Consider the following 15,151-nt stretch of genomic DNA (forward strand, 5'->3'; position numbering starts at 1 on the left):
TATCAGGGGTCAGTACAGAGATCTATCCCATCAGCTATTTATCCCCAGGACTGTGACTGTGACGAGGGGACATCCTCTGCGTCTGGAGGAAAGAAGGTTTGTACACAAACATAGAAGAGGATTCTTTACGGTAAGAGCAGTGAGACTATGGAACTCTCTGCCTGAGGAGGTGGTGATGGTGAGTACAATAAAGGAATTCATGAGGGGCCTGGACGTATTTCTGGAGCTTAATAATATTACAGGCTATAGCTACTAGAGAGGGGTCGTTGATCCAGGAAGTTATTCTGATTGCCTGATTGGAGTCGGGAAGGAATTTTTTATTCCCCTAAAGTGGAGAAAATTGGCTTCTACCTCACAGGGTTTTTGGCCTTCCTCTGGATCAACTTGCAGGATAACAGGCCGAACTGGATGGACAAATGTCTTTTTTCGGCCTTATGTACTACTATGTTACTATGTTACTATAAGAATAGGTTAGTTAGGGTTTGCTGACATTAGCATATCGCTAGGGTCAGACAGTTTAATAGGGTTAATTCTGGTGACAGAAACCCTTTAACATATTTACTATGAAATGCCATACAAAAGCAGCAATATACAGAAAACGTATAAGTCTACTTTCACACTAGCGTTTTGGCTTTCCGTTTGTGAGATCCGTTCAAGGCTCTCACAAGCGGTCCAAAACAGATCAGTTTGCATTCTAATGTATTCTGAATGGAAAATGATCCGCTCAGAATGCATCAGTTTGGCTCCGTTCCGCCTCCATTCCGCTTTGGAGACGGACACCAAAACGCTACTTGCAGCGTTTTGGTGTCCGTCTGATGAAACTGAGCCAAACTAATCCGTCCTGGCACACAATGTAAGTCAATGAGGACAGATCCGTTTTCATTGACACAATCTGGCACAACAGAAAATGTATCCGTCCTCCATTGACTTTCAATGGTGTTCAAGACGGATCCGTCTTGGCTATGTTAAAGATAATACAAACGGATCTGTCCTGAATGGATGCAGACGGTTGCATTATCTGAACGGATCAGTCCATGATGGATCCGCACAAACAGAGGTCGCAATAACGTCTGTACAAGCGTCATAGACGCCTGTTCAGGCAGTTTTGCTCCCTGGAAAAAGTCTAAGGTGTACCAATACACCTTAGAGTTTTCCCTGCCATTCATCAGCGCAGTGAGCGCTGTGAACGGCATGGGCAGCTCAGCGATGCTGCTGCTGCCTGAAACCACCAATAACAAAGCTCTTTACAGTAAGGAGCTTTGTTATTGGTCAGTTTGAGCGGGCTGCAGGAGCTTATGGCACACGATCCTCACTGGCGGGGTAAGTGGCCTTGCTGTGAAATTTAGTGGGGGTCCCGCATCTGAGCGTCTTGGTTTTTCTCTAGAATGATGAGTCTAAAGCGCTCAGCCGAGCGTGGTCTCTCCTCCATGCTGAGTGCAGTACTGAAGACGGCCTCAATAGAAGGTCTAGGGCAGGGCTGGCCAACCTGCGGCTCTCCAGCTGTTGTAAAACTACAATTCCCACCATGCCTGGCTGTAGGCTGGTAGTTGTAGGCTGTCTGGGAATGCTGGGAGTTGTAGTTTTGCAACAGCTGGAGAGCCGCAGGTTGGCCAGCCCTGGTCTAGGGGACTGTCTTCACTACTGCGCTGAGCGGTTCAGACTCCTACTTATAGAAGTCAGTGAGGGTCTCGGCGCTGGACACGCAAACAGGAGACCTCCATAACGGACTGACCTGTCACCCGTAGACCCCTACCTATGTCACCAGTCAGCTTTCCTATGAATCCATCAAGGATAATTCATTGCAGCATGTTCCATCAGACGCTGAACTAGAGATATTGTTTGCTATAAGGATTTCTTCTGTAATGCGGCACCGCATGGCGGCACATGGTGCTACAAGGACTGCATGTGGCCATTTACAGCCTCCAGGACATACAGCCCCTCTGCCAAGCGCATGAAGTCTTCGCTGTAAGACTGTATAATCCAATAACCACAGCGGTGGTGGCAATTTTGTGGCATTATCTGGTGGCATGAAATAGGGCAACCGAGTCATGCAAGACAAACTCCCCTTTATAGCAAGATCAAGCATAACACCAAATGACAGCCTTTAGATCAGGGAACAGCAGCCTCTGGCACTCCAGCTGTTCTGAAACTGCAACTCCCAGTATCCTCCTTTCACTTCTTTAGGAGTTACAAGTACAGCTGAGTAAGTGTGCATGCTGGGTGTTGTAGTTTCACTGCAGCTGGAGTGCCAAAGGTTGCTGCACCCTAGATCTACAAGCGATCTTGGTGGTTATCACTGCGTGATGACGTCATCCAGATCCACAACATGTGAGTGTGGCGGTGCACCAGAGGTATGTGCCCGGGTCTTTCGCATGTGCCCTTGGCACCAGCATGCACCACCATCCATTGTGCCTGTGTTCTGCTCCGCCAGTGCCTCAGGTCTTTTCACAGTCTACCAACAGCTCCGGTGGCACCAATATACCCACCTGAGAGCTCATCTACAAGGACGTAACTTTGGTGGGCAGCACGTGATGGATGGCAAACCCCAGTGACCAGCGGCACAGAAACAGCAGCAAAAATTTAAGGGATTGTCCCAAGATCAACACTATTTACCTATCCATACTTGACCCAGAGAACACTAGAACATGGTAACCAAGGTGGGACCCCCAGCGATCATGTACTTGAAGGGGACATGTCTGTTTTAGTAACGACTTGCATTTCCCAGGGGGAATCAATTCTTGTGACTATATTGTACCATTCCTCTAATATTCCTACTAGAGCTTATGAACAAATTGCTAGTAGTCTGCAATAAAGGTCCAGCGGGGGGTTTCCAGTTGATTGAATAATATCAGGCTGTGCAGTGACACCCCCATCTGGACCTTCACTGCAAACTGCTACCAAGTCATACATAACTAATAGCAGGAATAACAGAGGAATGGTGTAACATAAAGTCATAAGAATACATGCTCCAGGATTGTATTACATGGTGGGTGCAAATAGTTACCAAAACAGAAAATCCGGAGAGGTGAGGGGTCCTCTTTAACGACAGGTGATAAATATTGATCTTAGGACAAACCATTTAAACGTCATAAAATCACCGCAACAGTGTCCTCAGTGGTGCCGACCCCCTCAGAGCAACAGTGTCCTCAGTGGTGCCGACCCCCTCAGAGCAACAGTGTCCTCAGTGGTGCCGACCCCCTCAGAGCAACAGTGTCCTCAGTGGTGCCGACCCCCTCAGAGCAACAGTGTCCTCAGTGGTGCCGACCCCCTCAGAGCAACAGTGTCCTCAGTGGTGCCGACCCCCTCAGAGCAACAGTGTCCTCAGTGGTGCCGACCCCCTCAGAGCAACAGTGTCCTCAGCTAAATTTTTTATTGTCTAAATTTGCCATTTATGCATGGAAGACAGTTCTAGAGTACTAGTAATGGTTTCACTGCATAAAGAGCAACCCCTTAATGTTACGTAGGACTTCGTATTAGCTATTAGAATAAGGCCTCATGCACACGACCGTGGTGTGTTTTGTGGTCCGCAAATCGCGGATCCGCAAAACACGGATGGTGTCTGTGCGCGTTCTGCAATTTGCAAAGCGCGGACAAGAATAGGACATAATATATTTTTTTAGCGGGGCCACAGAACGGAGCAACGGATGCGGACAGCACACGGAGTGCTGTCCGCATCTTTTGCGGCCCCATTGAAGTGAATGGGTCCGCATCCGAGCCGCCGTTTGCGGACCAAAACAACGGCTGTGTGCATGAGGCCTAACTGTAACTTTCGTACTCCTCATTGGCTGAAAAATACTCCTCTTACTATTTTTGAGGAGTATTTTTACTCTTCCAGAAAAAAAATGTAGCGCGACCTCTGCAGTGCAAAAATGATTTGGTTACCCCAACAAATGATAAAAGTTAGAGGCAGTAAACCACCGTGTGTTTCTGGATATTGATAGTGGTGATCAGTGGTGGTTGTGGGGCTCTCGCCATCCCAGTGACTCAGCTGTTTGAAGAGGCTGTGCTGCGCTCCATTCCTTTCATTTGGATGAAGTGGCAGTTCCCTGCAGTGCTGAGTGGCAGGGGGTGGGTGGGGGCACCGACAAGCCACTCTGCCATAACCAGGGTATTTACATGCAGCAATAGTACAGTAAAATAAATTCTTGCCTAGGGTAAAGGAATGTCTAGCTATGACAGCGAATCCACAGTATATGTGGTACAGTAAACACTGTCTGACAAGTGCGGAAACGGTCAGGTAAGCAGAGAGACAATGGTTCGAGGAATTGAATACTGCTGCCAAAGTAGCCATTATGACACACAACAGAAACGGCAACACCGGTGCCAGCCTGGAAATGGTCACACACTGAAAGCTTAGTGCCAGTGATCCTTAGCAATTCTGAACAATCATAGCAATGAAGGATTCACGTAATGAGTCCCATAATATTACATACAGCTGCATACAACCAGAACAATAGACGGACAATACTCCTACCTGTTCTGCATTCTATTTATACCGATACAGAATAAGACAGTGGTAAAGGGGTTTCACATGAGCGTATTTGTAATCCGTATATGACGCGTATTTTGTGTACCGGAATCTGCTGCTAATGTAAATGAATAGAGCTATTCGCATAGGCGTATATTTTCTGTCAATATTTAAAATCCGCAGCACGTCCTAGTTTTGTGCGCACATTATAGTCTATGGGAGTGCACAAAAAAATGCAGGAAAGAAGGAAGTAATGCGCATGTAAATCCATACGAATTAGACCAGGGACACACGTGGAAATTCGGCAGAAAAAAAAAAAGCCCCGTCCAGTTCAATCCATGTGATGTCACTGACCTAGGAAGAGGCTGTGGCACTGTATTGTCCTTGTATTATGGTGCCATTTAGTAGCCCTGTTCTGTGACATCACTCTGCACATTATTTACTTATTACAGGTCTAGACTAAAATGTAAAGAGTCAATTGGGGGAGCCACATAAACTCTAAATACACTTGGATGTGTGCAATGTCTTACAGGACGCGCCAAATCAAACATGTGACAAATGCAGCTCAACTGCCTGAACTGAGCTCACTCAGTCTAAGGCCTAATGCACACAGCCGTTGCCCGGCCGTGGCTGTTTTGTGGTCCGCAATACACGGGCACCAGCTGTGTGCACCCCGCATCACTTCAATGGGTCCGCAATCTGGAGCTGCGTTGCAGAACAGAGACACGGAACCCCACGGAAGCACTATGGAATGGTTCCATGGTCTCTGTCCGTGCCTCCACACCGCAAAAAAATTTAAAAAGTGTTCTATTTTTTTACGGTGCGGACGGATCACGGACCCATTCAAATTGAATGGATCTTGATCCGTCCCGGCCGCTTCACAGATGTTGCCCGTGCATTGGGGACCACAAATTGCGGTCCCCAATGCACGGAACAGCCGCACAACAGCCGTGTCTATCAGGCCTAAATATTAGACAGCATTAAAGGGGCTTTCCCAATATTCAGATACTAATGACTTCTTCTTAGGATAGGGGGTTTGACTCCCAGGACACCCGTCGCTCAGCTGTTCGAAGAGGCTGCGGCACTCCGGTGACCACCACAGCCTCTTCCTAGGCCAGTGACGTCATGTTCATCAGTCAGGTAGAAGTAGAATGGACAGTGTGCAGGGGGAGTACTAGTGTGTGACTCCAGGGGTCCAGCAGTACAGAGCACCGAGCCCCCCACTGCCCCTTCCCACCTCAGTACTTACTGAGAGTGTAGTAGAATGGACACTGTGCTGGAGGAATAGTAGTGTGCGACTCCTGGGGTCCTGCAGGACAGAGCCCCCCACTCCAGTACTTACTGAGAGTGTAGTAGAATGGACACTGTGCTGGGGGAGTATTAGTGTGTGACCAGGGGTCCTGCAGGACAGAGCCCCCCACAGCCCCCTCCAGCCCAGTACTTACTGAGAGTGTAGTAGAATGGACATTGTGCTGGGGGAGTAGTAGTGTGGGACTCCAGGGGTCCGGCAGGACAGAGCCCCCCACCCCAGTACTTACTGAGCAGTGGCGTCACCAGGGGAAGGCCAGAGGGGGCCACGGCCCCCCCTACATTACGCTGTGCCCCCCCCAACTAAAATGCCCCCCCAAGTGAGCCGCCGCAGTCAGGCTCAGGGAGATGAGCGCTTCCATTGCGCTCATCTCCATAGTCATCTGCCTGTGCTACGGCGGTGCAGGGGAGGGAGAGGCGTGTCCCTTCCCCTTCCTCTGATAGGCTGCCGGCCTAGTACCTGCAGCCTATCAGAGGCCGGCGCAGGCAGCGCGATGACGTCATCGCGCCGCCTGAGCCATACAGCGTGTGACACAGGCCGGAAGAGGCCTGCATCGCTGAAATGGAGGTAAGTATACTGTTACTGGCACGCTATTGGGGGGCACTTGTTACTGGCACGCTATTGGGGGGCACTTGTTACTGGCACGCTATTGGGGGGCACTTGTTACTGGCACGCTATTGGGGGGCACTTGTTACTGGCACGCTATTGGGGGGCACTTGTTACTGGCACGCTATTGGGGGGCACTTGTTACTGGCACGCTATTGGGGGGCACTTGTTACTGGCACGCTATTGGGGGGCACTTGTTACTGGCACGCTATTGGGGGGCACTTGTTACTGGCACGCTATTGGGGGGCACTTGTTACTGGCACGCTATTGGGGGGCACTTGTTACTGGCACGCTATTGGGGGGCACTTGTTACTGGCACGCTATTGGGGGGCACTTGTTACTGGCACGCTATTGGGGGGCACTTGTTACTGGCACGCTATTGGGGGGCACTTGTTACTGGCACGCTATTGGGGGGCACTTGTTACTGGCACGCTATTGGGGGGCACTTGTTACTGGCACGCTATTGGGGGGCACTTGTTACTGGCACGCTATTGGGGGGCACTTGTTACTGGCACGCTATTGGGGGGCACTTGTTACTGGCACGCTATTGGGGGGCACTTGTTACTGGCACGCTATTGGGGGGCACTTGTTACTGGCACGCTATTGGGGGGCACTTGTTACTGGCACGCTATTGGGGGGCACTTGTTACTGGCACGCTATTGGGGGGCACTTGTTACTGGCACGCTATTGGGGGGCACTTGTTACTGGCACGCTATTGGGGGGCACTTGTTACTGGCACGCTATTGGGGGGCACTTGTTACTGGCACGCTATTGGGGGGCACTTGTTACTGGCACGCTATTGGGGGGCACTTGTTACTGGCACGCTATTGGGGGGCACTTGTTACTGGCACGCTATTGGGGGGCACTTGTTACTGGCACGCTATTGGGGGGCACTTGTTACTGGCACGCTATTGGGGGGCACTTGTTACTGGCACGCTATTGGGGGGCACTTGTTACTGGCACGCTATTGGGGGGCACTTGTTACTGGCACGCTATTGGGGGGCACTTGTTACTGGCACGCTATTGGGGGGCACTTGTTACTGGCACGCTATTGGGGGGCACTTGTTACTGGCACGCTATTGGGGGCACTTGTTACTGGCACGCTATTGGGGGCACTTGTTACTGGCACGCTATTGGGGGCACTTGTTACTGGCACGCTATTGGGGGCACTTGTTACTGGCACGCTATTGGGGGCACTTGTTACTGGCACGCTATTGGGGGCACTTGTTACTGGCACGCTATTGGGGGCACTTGTTACTGGCACGCTATTGGGGGCACTTGTTACTGGCACGCTATTGGGGGCACTTGTTACTGGCACGCTATTGGGGGCACTTGTTACTGGCCCGCTATTGGGGGCACTTGTTACTGGCACGCTATTGGGGGCACTATAGGGGCATCTACTGAGGCCACAAAGAAGGGGTATTTTATATGGGGGGCTCTGTACAGTAGAATTTTTTACTGGGACACATTATGGTGGGTACTATGGGGAAGGGGGAGAGTAGTACTATGGAGTCATCTACGGGGGGCACTAAGAAGGGGTATTTTATACTTGCAAATTATGGGGGACACTGAGGGCATCTACTGGGGCATTTTATACTGGTACATTATGGGGGGCACTAGGAGGAAGGGGGGAGAGGAGCACTATGGGGGCATTTACTGGGGGCACTATATAGGGGTATTTTATACTGGCACATTATGGGGGACATTAGCTCAACTGGGGGCATTACAAGGGGGTATTTTTTGAATTGTCACATTATAAGGAGAATTATTTCTACTGGGGGAGCATTATGGTGGGCTTTATTACTCCCCTATGGTATGACCCCCTAGTAGCAGCACCAGCCTCTCCCTGCTCTGCTATCCCTCTGCCCCTTCTCCAAATCCTTATTATGAAACCTTTCTCATTAGGATAAAACACATCATCAGCTCCGCCGAGCCCCCCAGCCAAAGTGTTGAAGTGGCGTCCGAGATCCCCAAGGGCCAAGCCAAGTAATTGTAAGTTTTCATGTGAAATATGTTTATGTTATACACATATACCTCTACACCAAGCATGTCAAACTCAAAGGCTAACATGGGCCAAAAAAAACAAAATTTAAGTTTATGTGGGCCGCATCAAAAAAAAAAAAAAAAAAAAATCGTACATTTTCATAGAACAACATTGTTGTTTCATGACTGCTAACCCCCAACATCCCGTTGCCCAATAACACAAGTGAGACCTATATATATATATATATATATATATATATATATATATATATATACACACACACAAATATTAAACTTCACTATAAGACGCACCTAGGTTTTTGAGGAGGAAAATAAGAAAAAAATATTTTTAACCAAAAGATGTGCTTTTGGTGGGCTTTGAATTAATGGTGGTCTGTGCATGACACTATTATGGGGGATCTGTGGATGGCACTGTTATGGGGGGGATCTGTGGATGGCACTGTTATGGGGGGGATCTGTGGATGGCACTGTTATGGGGGGGGATCTGTGGATGGCACTGTTATGGGGGGGGATCTGTGGATGGCACTGTTATGGGGGGGATCTGTGGATGGCACTGTTATGGGGGGGATCTGTGGATGGCACTGTTATGGGGGGGATCTGTGGATGGCACTGTTATGGGGGGGATCTGTGGATGGCACTGTTATGGGGGGGATCTGTGGATGGCACTGTTATGGGGGGGATCTGTGGATGGCACTGTTATGGGGGGGATCTGTGGATGGCACTGTTATGGGGGGGATCTGTGGATGGCACTGTTATGGGGGGGATCTGTGGATGGCACTGTTATGGGGGGGATCTGTGGATGGCACTGTTATGGGGGGGATCTGTGGATGGCACTGTTATGGGGGGATCTGTGGATGGCACTGTTATGGGGGGGATCTGTGGATGGCACTGTTATGGGGGGGATCTGTGGATGGCACTGTTATGGGGGGGATCTGTGGATGGCACTGTTATGGGGGGGATCTGTGGATGGCACTGTTATGGGGGGGATCTGTGGATGGCACTGTTATGGGGGGGATCTGTGGATGGCACTGTTATGGGGGATCTGTGGATGGCACTGTTATGGGGGATCTGTGGATGGCACTGTTATGGGGGATCTGTGGATGGTACTGCTATGGGGTGGGATATCTGTGGATGGCATTGTTATGGGGTGGGGGGATCTGTGGATGGCATTATGGGGTGGGATATCTGTGGATGGTACTGCTATGGGGAGGGATATCTGTGGATGGCATTGTTATGAGGTGGGGGATCTGTGGATGGAACTGTTATGAGGGGGGGATCTGTGGATGGAACTGTTATATGTCATCCACAGATCCCCCTCATAACAGTGTCCCCCAATACACCGGCCCTCTGCTCACCGAAGTATTTATAAACGTGAATCCTTATCCTGTTATTAAGTAAAACTAACGCTGCGCTCTCCCATGTTCCCATGTATCCCCACAGCACTTACGAACACGCTTCCATAGCAGGCAGAGCAGACGGCACCAGTAACGTCACTCACTGACGTCGCGCGTCTGCTTCGCCTGCTTCATTCATAAAGTGGGCGGAGCAGGCACTCGACGTCAGTGAGTGACGTTACTGCTGCCGTCCGCTCTGCCTGCTATTGAAGCTTAAGTAAGTGCTATGGGGATACAGGGGAACATGGGAACATGGGAGAGCGCAGCGTTAGTTCAACTTAATAACAGGATAAGGATTCACGTTTATAAATACTTTGGTGAGCGGCGGGGCCCGGTGTAAGAGTACAGTGACTGCACCGGGCCCCGGCTCATACATAGCAGTCTGCGATACTGCACCGGGCCCCGGCTCATACATAGCAGTCTGCGATACTGCACCGGGCCCCGGCTCATACATAGCAGTCTGCGATGCTGCATCTTTGCCGCCGGGCCGCAAAGATATTCATTGCGGGCCGCATCTGTGCCACCCACCGTACAGCATACCTCTACCCTGTGCCACCCACCGTACAGCATACCTCTACCCTGTGCCACCCACCGTACAGCATACCTCTACCCTGTGCCACCCACCGTACAGCATACCTCTACCCTGTGCCACCCACCGTACAGCATACCTCTACCCTGTGCCACCCACCGTACAGCATACCTCTACCCTGTGCCACCCACCGTACAGTATACCTCTACCCTGTGCCACCCACCGTACAGTATACCTCTACCCTGTGCCACCCACCGTACAGTATACCTCTACCCTGTGCCACCCACCGTACAGTATACCTCTACCCTGTGCCACCCACCGTACAGTATACCTCTACCCTGTGCCACCCACCGTACAGTATACCTCTACCCTGTGCCACCCACCGTACAGTATACCTCTACCCTGTGCCACCCACCGTACAGTATACCTCTACCCTGTGCCACCCACCGTACAGTATACCTCTACCCTGTGCCACCCACCGTACAGTATACCTCTACCCTGTGCCACCCACCGTACAGTATACCTCTACCCTGTGCCACCCACCGTACAGTATACCTCTACCCTGTGCCACCCACCGTACAGTATACCTCTACCCTGTGCCACCCACCGTACAGTATACCTCTACCCTGTGCCACCCACCGTACAGTATACCTCTACCCTGTGCCACCCACCGTACAGTATACCTCTACCCTGTGCCACCCACCGTACAGTATACCTCTACCCTGTGCCACCCACCGTACAGTATACCTCTACCCTGTGCCACCCACCGTACAGTATACCTCTACCCTGTGCCACCCACCGTACAGTATACCTCTACCCTGTGCCACCCACCGTACAGTATACCTCTACCCTGTGCCACCCACCGTACAGTATACCTCTACCCTGTGCCACCCACCGTACAGTATACCTCTACCCTGTGCCACCCACCGTACAGTATACCTCTACCCTGTGCCACCCACCGTACAGTATACCTCTACCCTGTGCCACCCACTGTACAGTATACCTCTACCCTGTGCCACCCACTGTACAGTATACCTCTACCCTGTGCCACCCACTGTACAGTATACCTCTACCCTGTGCCACCCACTGTACAGTATACCTCTACCCTGTGCCACCCACTGTACAGTATACCTCTACCCTGTGCCACCCACTGTACAGTATACCTCTACCCTGTGCCACCCACTGTACAGTATACCTCTACCCTGTGCCACCCACTGTACAGTATACCTCTACCCTGTGCCACCCACTGTACAGTATACCTCTACCCTGTGCCACCCACTGTACAGTATACCTCTACCCTGTGCCACCCACTGTACAGTATACCTCTACCCTGTGCCACCCACTGTACAGTATACCTCTACCCTGTGCCACCCACTGTACAGTATACCTCTACCCTGTGCCACCCACTGTACAGTATACCTCTACCCTGTGCCACCCACTGTACAGTATACCTCTACCCTGTGCCACCCACTGTACAGTATACCTCTACCCTGTGCCACCCACTGTACAGTATACCTCTACCCTGTGCCACCCACTGTACAGTATACCTCTACCCTGTGCCACCCACTGTACAGTATACCTCTACCCTGTGCCACCCACTGTACAGTATACCTCTACCCTGTGCCACCCACTGTACAGTATACCTCTACCCTGTGCCACCCACTGTACAGTATACCTCTACCCTGTGCCACCCACTGTACAGTATACCTCTACCCTGTGCCACCCACTGTACAGTATACCTCTACCCTGTGCCACCCACTGTACAGTATACCTCTACCCTGTGCCACCCACTGTACAGTATACCTCTACCCTGTGCCACCCACTGTACAGTATACCTCTACCCTGTGCCACCCACTGTACAGTATACCTCTACCCTGTGCCACCCACTGTACAGTATACCTCTACCCTGTGCCACCCACTGTACAGTATACCTCTACCCTGTGCCACCCACTGTACAGTATACCTCTACCCTGTGCCACCCACTGTACAGTATACCTCTACCCTGTGCCACCCACTGTACAGTATACCTCTACCCTGTGCCACCCACTGTACAGTATACCTCTACCCTGTGCCACCCACTGTACAGTATACCTCTACCCTGTGCCACCCACTGTACAGTATACCTCTACCCTGTGCCACCCACTGTACAGTATACCTCTACCCTGTGCCACCCACTGTACAGTATACCTCTACCCTGTGCCACCCACTGTACAGTATACCTCTACCCTGTGCCACCCACTGTACAGTATACCTCTACCCTGTGCCACCCACTGTACAGTATACCTCTACCCTGTGCCACCCACTGTACAGTATACCTCTACCCTGTGCCACCCACTGTACAGTATACCTCTACCCTGTGCCACCCACTGTACAGTATACCTCTACCCTGTGCCACCCACTGTACAGTATACCTCTACCCTGTGCCACCCACTGTACAGTATACCTCTACCCTGTGCCACCCACTGTACAGTATACCTCTACACTGTGTAGTCTGTTCTATAAGCACCCTTGTTCTGTGGCGGCAGACAGAAAATAATCTGGAAGTGCCCCTCCCGAGACCAGGCTCTGGATCCGCCACTGGACCGCTCACAGGAGTGTACATTTCTTCTAAACTGTAATCCGTATGCTCTGACCTGCAGAAATCTGCACTCGCTCGGTAACAACTAACAGGCAGTGCCTGTAGGCTATAGCCTAGCCCTGTTACCGAAGCTAGCTGAGTGGTGTAAGGTTAAGGTACTAGCAGAGATGAGCGGCCGCTGAATCCTGATTTAAAGTTAAAGTTACTGCAGGATATGGATTACAGTTTTGAAATGTCAAATGTACACTCCTGTGAGTGGCGGGGAGGAAGATCTGTGGATGACACTGTTATAGGGAGGGGATCTGTGGATGACACTGTTATGGAGGGGGAAATGGGGATGACACTGTCATGGGGTGGATCTGTGGATGACACATTTAGCATAAGATGCTATATACGGTATGTGTCATCTACAGATCCCCCCCATAGCAGTGTCATCCACAGATCCCCCTCCCTATAAAAGTGTCATCCACAGGCAACTAGGACATGTTGAAATCTGAGTGATTGTTTTTTTTTTTTTTTAAACCAGACAGCAGGACTTTTCTTCCCTGTTGCGGTTTTAGGTATTGGGTAAAGTATCGCAGCATTTCTAAGCGTACTTGTGTAAATGTATCGTTGTTATAGCTGCGCCCCCTACTTTTGTCCTGGCCCCCAGTGTGCCCCCCCCCCCCCTCCCAAATTTGAAAGCTAGAGACGCCACTGTTACTGAGAGTGTAGTAGAATGGACACTGTGCTGGGGGAGTAGTAGTGTGTGACCAGGGGTCCGGCAGGACAGAGCCCCCCCCCACCCCAGTACTTACTGAGAGTGTAGTAGAATGGACACTGTGCTGGGGGAGTAGTAGTGTGTGACCAGGGGTCCTGCAGGACAGAGCCCCCCACCCCAGTACTTACTGAGAGTGTAGTAGAATGGACACTGTGCTGGGGGAGTAGTAGTGTGTGACCAGGGGTCCTGCAGGACAGAGCCCCCCACCCCAGTACTTACTGAGAGTGTAGTAGAATGGACACTGTGCTGGGGGAGTAGTAGTGTGTGACCAGGGGTCCTGCAGGACAGAGCCCCCCCCCCCCCCCCCCCACCCCAGTACTTACTGAGAGTGTAGTAGAATGGACACTGTGCTGGGGGAGTAGTAGTGTGTGACCAGGGGTCCTGCAGGACAGAGCCCCCCACCCCAGTACTTACTGAGAGTGTAGTAGAATGGACACTGTGCTGGGGGAGTAGTAGTGTGTGACCAGGGGTCCTGCAGGACAGAGCCCCCCCCCCCCCCCCCCCCCACCCCAGTACTTACTGAGAGTGTAGTAGAATGGACACTGTGCTGGGGGAGTAGTAGTGTGTGACCAGGGGTCCTGCAGGACAGAGCCCCCCACAGCCCCCTCCAGCCCAGTACTTACTGAGAGCGGCGATGGTTCCGGACTCGAAGAGCAGACAGTCCTCCCTATGGCGGGACTCCAGCAGGACGCTGTAACAAGCCGGATCCGGCTTCACCTGAATCTTCAGCCCTTTACTCAGCGCCATGGCAGCGGGTGGAGAGCTCGGGCTTCAGGAGTCACCGCTCCACATCTCCCGCAGACATCCAGCGCTCACGGCCAGAGCTCCCGCATCACCCGGACTTTCCTACACATCCCAGTTGTAGACAGTCTGGATCCCGGGAAACTTTCCTGTCCTGAGATCGTATACACGTAGCCGACCAGCCCCGGCCTCCGGATTATAGATGACCCTGCCCTGAGTGACAGCTCCAGATCCCACAGGTGTCACCCAGCGGACCAAGCAGACACGCCGCCCTCCTTCCACGTTATCGCTTCTATTGCCCCATTCCAGACATCTCTGCAGAAGGAAGACTCATCCCGAGCCTGGAGGGAGTTCACTTTTACTTGCTTCTCCCGACTCCTCCTAGCGTGCTGGGGTCAGAAGCGGCGCTTTGTCTCCCTCTGCTGGATAATCAGCAGAATAGAAGATGATATCAATTGCTTATGGTTACTGTACACTCAGCCATACAAGCTCACTTCTGCCTCCTAGCCATGTGCGAAGTACGGTTTTAATTTTAAATAGAGATGAGCGAATTTCCGCTTATGAAATTCGTTCACACTTCATTTGTTGGTAAAAGGTGAATTGTGTTATGGATTCCGTTACCACGGACCATAACGCAATTCTATGACGGAATGCCTTTAGAGGCATTCCGTTATTCATTCCGTCATAATAGAAGTCTATGGGCTGCATAACGGATCCGTCCCGTTTCCGTTATGTAGGAAACGGGACCGGCATCCCAGATCA

General features: G+C 51.4%; 1 protein-coding gene across 2 annotated transcripts in view; it reads right to left on the reverse strand.

The window, feature by feature from the left end:
- The window catches only part of SYNJ2 (synaptojanin 2), a 287,057-nt gene extending 272,329 nt beyond the window's left edge, over nt 1-14,728 (reverse strand). For both annotated transcript variants that reach the window (XM_040429362.1, XM_040429360.1), the window contains exon 1: nt 14,272-14,728. In XM_040429362.1, coding sequence (XP_040285296.1) covers nt 14,272-14,395 — 124 coding nt within the window. In that variant the 5' untranslated portion in view covers nt 14,396-14,728. The remainder of the gene's footprint in view (nt 1-14,271) is intronic.
- Between the last annotated feature and the right edge of the window lie 423 nt (nt 14,729-15,151).

This window comes from Bufo bufo, chromosome 4, assembly GCF_905171765.1.
Source record: "Bufo bufo chromosome 4, aBufBuf1.1, whole genome shotgun sequence".
Taxonomy (NCBI): domain Eukaryota; kingdom Metazoa; phylum Chordata; class Amphibia; order Anura; family Bufonidae; genus Bufo; species Bufo bufo.